Source organism: Martes martes (assembly GCF_963455335.1).
Source record: "Martes martes genome assembly, chromosome: 5".
NCBI lineage: Eukaryota > Metazoa > Chordata > Mammalia > Carnivora > Mustelidae > Martes > Martes martes.
Window position 1 is genome coordinate 95,622,881 of NC_137892.1, and position 6,307 is coordinate 95,629,187.

The 6,307-nt window shown below is 54.0% G+C and overlaps 1 protein-coding gene across 1 annotated transcript; it reads right to left on the reverse strand.

Moving 5' to 3' along the window:
- Window positions 1–593: 593 nt before the first annotated feature.
- IL13 (interleukin 13) lies at window positions 594–2,546 on the reverse strand (the record flags this gene model as incomplete). Its single annotated transcript, XM_080804361.1, has 4 exons — window positions 594–722; window positions 1,046–1,150; window positions 1,391–1,444; window positions 2,418–2,546. 4 exons carry the CDS (start codon window positions 2,544–2,546, stop codon window positions 594–596), a joined length of 417 nt encoding a protein of 138 aa, XP_080660487.1.
- Window positions 2,547–6,307: the final 3,761 nt, after the last annotated feature.

The window sequence follows — 6,307 nt, forward strand, 5'->3', positions numbered from 1 at the left end:
CAGCTGCTGCCTGGCAGACAAGAGCAGCTTCTCCGGCCCTCTCTCCCGTCCTGTGTCGGCCCCAGGACCCCAGTGAGGTAGCAGAATTTTACATACAGTGCTTATTCCCAGGGACTCCTAACACCCACGTCGTTGGGCCCCCAGCTCCAGGTTCTGGAGGCAACAGTCCCTCCCTGTCCCCAGCACAGACGAACACACTTGTTTAAATAACACACAATAATAAATAAGGCTAAGAAGAAATGTGCCTGGGATGCTGCTGTCTGCCTTAGCCGTGCCTGTGAACAGCAAGGCCCCCTCCCACGCATGTCTGCCAAGGCGGCTCCCATTGTAATGCAGAGGTTTGGTCTCAGGAGGGGGCAGTCCTGCCAAGCAGTGTTTCCCCCTTGTCGTTCACAGAGTGTAGAGCCACCAGCTGGGCTCAGCTTGGCGGAGGCAGGTGGCACAGGCTGAGGTCCAAGCTAAGGAAATCATGTCTCCCTCCCTCCCTGCACCCTACCCCAACAAGAAATCTGTGACATCTGAAAGAAAAAATGAATCTGTAACTTAAATGGTCAGGTCTGCCTCTGTGAATAAGGATGCTAGGTTTTCATGCTTCATGGGAAATTTCCATGGCGAAAAACACCCCGTGCATAGGTGAGCAGGTTTTTCACCAACTGGATCACTTCAATTTTGGTGTCCTGGCTGCGCTTACTGGGGATCTGCTGCAGGACAAAGAGACCGGCCTGTTAGTGGGATGCCAGAGTAAAGGTGACCAGCCCTCACCAGGGGCTTTCCAAGAACCGGCTTCTTTAAGCCTCACAAAAGCCCCCATGAAGTGGATACTGTTATTACCCGCATTTCATGGATGTGGAAACTGAAGCTCAGGTAGGAGTCAGGAGCCCACGAGCCCGGATCCTGGAAATGCCAAAGGCTGTGTTGCTGCAGCCACAGTGGACCCACCCCCAGAGTGGACGCTTGCCTTCTGATGCTCACCCAGGTTCCCCTAGAGCTCCCAGGGCTGGCAGGAATGGATGCAGGGTTGGGGGTACAGGGCAAAGGGCCTTACCCCTTGCGAGGTATCCTGAGCACACAGTGATTTCAGCAACCTCTGGGTCCTGTGGATGGCGCTGCAGTTGGAGACACTGATCAGAGATTCCAGAGCTGCACAGTACTGCAGGGAGAAGAACACGGGGGTGTTAGGCCCTGCTGGCTGCCCCCCCCCCCCACTTTCATTGAATCTACAAAAGAAAGAGGTGGAGAGCCCTGCTAGAGGTGGTGGGAGGGCTCCAAACTGTGAGCAGCTTTTGAAGCTCACTAGGAACCCCCAAGGCATGTGAGTGTGGCTCAGAGAACACCAGCACAGGACCTACAGCCTCAGCTCCGTCCCCCACAGTGTCCAGGGGGTCCTTACCATGCTGGCGGTCCGGTTGATGCTCCACACCATGCTGCCATTGCAGAGGGATGCCTGAGGGAGCAAAAAGGCAGTAAGCTCAGGCCATGTCTCCACAGGGATCCGCCCCCACAGGCATCCCTGCCATAGCACAGAGCCAAGCTTGGGATCCCCCAGTGTTCCTGAGCTTCACTTCCTGCTCTGCATAGTCCGTGAGACCATTGCCCAGGGCCCTGGGGCTGAGAGAGAAAAATCTGAGGGACACAACCAGTAAGGGACAAGCCTTGTGTGAAGCTTTCTGTAGCCAGGGCCGCAGCAGAGAAAACATCTGACCGGTCAGTTAGGACATCTCCAGGGAAGAGTCAGGATGGCGTCGGGGTGGCCAGCTCAGTCAGATGGGGAAGGGTGGAGGCTAGTATATAAGACCCTGTCTTCTGAGCTGGGGAACACTGCAGTTTGGAGCATGGGTGCTGGGTATCAGCCAGGCCTGATCTGAATCTGGTTTTAACCTTAACGAGATTTAGTCAGTCAAGTAGGGTCATCACACCTGCCTTTGGAGGTGGTTGGCAGTGATGGAATGAGATGAAAAGCACCCAGCAGTAGGCTTGGCACACAGTTATTGCGCAGAAAGTATGAGCTGTCGCCACTAGGGACAGGAGCTGACTACCAATGAATCCTTCTACAAGAATGGGCTTAACCAAAATGCTGTGATTTGTGGCCCCATTATTCCATTCAAACCAGATTGGAAATGCTAAATAGTCCTAGAAGAGTGCTGGTGCCTCTCTGCTTTCCTCTTGAATGGTTGAGTAGGAGCTGGCCATAGCAGGTGGTGCCAGGCCAGGGGAACAGATGGTCCGTGGGGGCTCCATCAAACCCCTTTATGGGTCCATCCATACTGCTGCCCCCCGCCCCTGGCTCTTGTCCCTCATGGCTGGGCACATCCTGGTCCATGGGGCTTCTTACCACTGGGCCCAGCCTTCATGGCCTGAGCCATGACCAGTAACCTCTAACACCCTCAGAGCTAGGGCCCTGGCCAGAGGGTACTCACCTGATTCTGGGTGATGTTGGCCAGTTCCTCAATGAGCTCCTTGGTGGTTGTTAAGTTATGCACAGGACCTGGGGAGGCAAGGCCACTAAGGCAGGTGAAAGCAATGACTACAGTCAACCAGAGCGCCATGGGGCTGAAAGCCAACACAGGAGGAGCAAGGAGCAGACTTGTAGGCTGGCCTAAGCTGAGTGGCTTGTGGCCTTGGCTTCTTGCAGCAGCTTTTATAGGCCAAAGTGATGACGCCTCCAACCCTGGTCTCCGCTTTGTCAAGTGCTATCTAGAAACCACATCTTTACTCATCTTGATTTTACTTTGTGGAAAATCCAGCGTCGCACAAAGGAAAGAGTTTGATTTCTTGTGGACTTATGATTGAGAGGGGTCTAGAGCTCTTCCCAAGATATGGATGCACTTACTCCAAGGGTGGGTGAGAGGGCCCTCAGGGCAGCTTGGTGTCAGCCATGCCAACCGGAACTGTGGCGGTTTTGCTTGGTAGCTCCCCTGCGTATCTGCCCAGCTCCTGTCCTCAGACCCTTTTGGTTTACAGAAGTGTTTGGGAACAGAAGTGTTCAGTCGATAGGGCTATGACTGCAGTCTACCAGATGTATGAATTTGGGGGTTTTGTTTTTCAATGAACTGGTCTCTCATACTTGATTTGGATACAAAACTCGTTCTTTTTCTTCCATCCGATTCCCTGTTGGCTCCACTGTGGGAAGGATTATAAGAGGTTCAGATTCCCAGGTCTCCAATGAAAGATCCAGTCAGAGTCAGGGATCCTTCTGTGACCTCTTTCCCCCCCCCCAAGATTTTGTTTATTTGAGAGAGCACGGCACGAATAGGGTGAGAGGGAAAAGCAGACTCCCCGCTGAACAGGGAGCCCCTTGTGGGACTCTATTCAAGGACCCTGGGATCATGACCTGAGCCAAAGGCAGACACTTAATGACTGAGCCAGCCAGGTGCCCCGGGAACTTTTCTTTTTAAAGTTGCTTTGGAGCGCATGGGTGGCTCAGTGGGTTAAAGCCTGTGCCTTTGGCTCAGGTCATGATCTCAGGGTCCTGGGATTGAGTCCCACATTGGGATCTCTGCTCAGTGGAGAGTCTGCTTCGCCCCCCGCCACCCCCCCTCCGCCTGCCTCTCTGCCTATCTCTGTCAAGTAAAATCTTTAAAAAAAAAAAAAAAGGTTTTAAAGTTGCTTTGATGATAATTTTGAGCATGGGGAGCCTAAACACAGAGCCCCCAACTCAGGCCTTCAGCGTGGGCCCATCCTGATGGGAAGCCCTTAACCAACTAGGCTGGTAGGAGGCAGGACTAGCCTTAGACCAGGTTGGAAAGTGTAACTGTTCCCAGTGCCACTGAGACCCGGGGAAACCAACTCTGCCCACCAGTGTCTGTGGGACAAAGCTGTCATCCCTGGGGGACCCAGGTTTATACAGACTGAAGGCTGTGGAGGGCAGCCTGCCCCCACTCCATGGTTCCCCTGAACAGCCCGCCTCTGCGGGGATACTGCAGATAGCCATTTGCCTGCTTCTCCCTCCTTTCTCTAGAGTCCTCCAGAAGCCCCTGCAACAGACACCACATCATTTGCCTATTGAGTACTGATGTCAGGGTGTCTCCCTCATCCACTTCCTCCCCTAAACCAGTGCCTCCCCCTCCAGGCCCCTTCTCTGCCCTCTCAGCTCCCTTTGTCCTACTCCTGGTAAGGCTGAACCTCCTCACAGGGGGCTCGCAAGTGGTGCTTCTGCTCCTGCTCCCAAGCTTCCCAGCCTTGCCCACTCTCTCCTCCCACCCTCTCTTTTGGCCAATTCCCAAGCTTCCCAGCCCACTTGTAGGCCCTAACACCCAGAAGCCAGCCCCTGCCGCTGGCGGGCGGCCCAGTGGCTGGAGCACTGTTACTTGGCTGTATGACACCTCTGTGGACCCGGTTCCTCATCTGTAGAATGGGGTCTCCGTGTTGAGGGAAGGAGCAGGGAACTGCCATGGGATGCAGAAGTCCCAAAGCTCTGCACCAAGATGAGTCAACGTCCCCCAATCCCCAGGACCAGCCAGACCGATGCGGGGAGCGGTGGGCAGGTGCACCCCCGCGCGTGGGAGAAGGCAAGCTGGCTGGGCGGTCTCAGCGATGGCCCGCGGAGATAGGCACCCGGCCTTATGTAATGGGAGATGGGGCTGATAAACGGGATCCGCACTGCTTGGCCCTCCTCCGCGGCCTCAGGCGGTGGCGTTGCCCGGGGGAGGGTGAGAGCCTACAGCCGATTTCGCCAAGCCGAGAAGCACCCGCCCCCGCCGCTGGTGAGCTAAGGTCCCAGGCCGGGCGAGGAAGCGGCCAAGGCAGGACTGATGGCACCCAGCGCCAGGCAGGACGTGGGCCAGCTGCACACGCCGGTCCTCCAGCGCTCCAAGCACCTGCGCGCACTGGCGAGGGGGGCGCGAGGCCAGCCACCTGCACCTGGCGGGGCGGGGTGGGGGTGGGGATCTGCTGACGCTGAGGATGCAGCCCACCCTTTGTCCCAACCTGCCACCAAAGGCATCGGGGCCGCGTCATCCGAGCGGGGCTCGGGTCACCTGTTCTGGCCTTCGGCCCCGAGATAAGACCCCCCTGGCTACGTCCTCCCTCTCTGTTCGTATTTCTTGACTTTCAGGGGACTCCATTCACACCTCGGATAACTGTGATCAATACAAATTATGAACGGGCAGCTCCACGCCCTTGACACGTGTGGATGCTTGTAACTGTCCTACAGCCCGAGGCGTGGGCGCCAGATCCCGGCCTCGCAGTGCTGGACCCGCGCTCATGGGGGTGGGGGAACCAGCCTGGGAGGAACCTGGGCAGGGAAGGGCGGGGTTGGCGGCCTCGGCCTTGCTCTACGTCTGATCGTTGGGGTTGACACAGCCCCGCCTCAGGACGAGCCCTCTCTGCGCGAAGTTCCACGAAACATCCTTTCCCAATTTTCTCCCACGTTGTTTCGCCTTTGGAGAGAAAAGATCCCCAGTCCGTGGGAGTAAGGATGAGGCGGGTTGTTTTAATAATTTAAAATACCTAACAGTAGATTTTTATATTTATGAAGGTTATACGTGTGTGTGTGCATTTAAAAGAAAAATTCAGGGAGGTTGATTGTAAAAAACAAAACAAACAAAAAAAAAACCACGACAGTTTCGAGTATGAGTTCCCCGTGGGTCTGTTGCATTTCTGTATGACTTGTGAGTGAGGCACTAAGTGCCCTTCTTCATTCCTCAGTATCTTTTAAAAGATGTTTGTATAAGGAACAGCCTTGGACACAGGAGCATAGCATCTTCCTTACCAACAAAAGGCAGGCAGACTTACTGTCCATTGTTAAAACTTCATTTTCCCTAAGCTCAGGCTCCTTTTCCTGCAGTGCAACCCGCTGGGTACGCAGGTGTCGGCTGGCTTCCTTGGTACCACACTGTGAGAACTGGAGGACAAAAATAAAACAATAATACTGTCCTTGTACGTAATAACTTCTGCGTCTCCGTTCTCCAGGTGTCTCCTGGAGACAGGAGACACTCTCCTGTCTTCTGCCAGCATTCATGAACTTGTTAACTTGTTACCATGCAAATTAGATAAAATCTCAGAGCCTTCAGTTGTTGACAAACAGCCCACCTCCCTCCTGCCACCCCATTAGGTTATTCTCTAGAGGAACCATGATTTAAACTGTTTCTTTTGGTATTTACCCCCTCCCTGTTTCTAAATTTCTTGGTTTTCATGTGTAGGCATTTCCTGTAGTTTATGATGAATATTTAATTCTCTTTCCTCCTTGCTATCCTTTTTCCATTTGCATCCTTCCCTTTTTCTCATCCTACTAGTACAGTAGATGAGAATTTAGCTCAACCAGAAGCCTTGTCCTCCATTTGCATAATAATAACAGTGTATTCAAAGC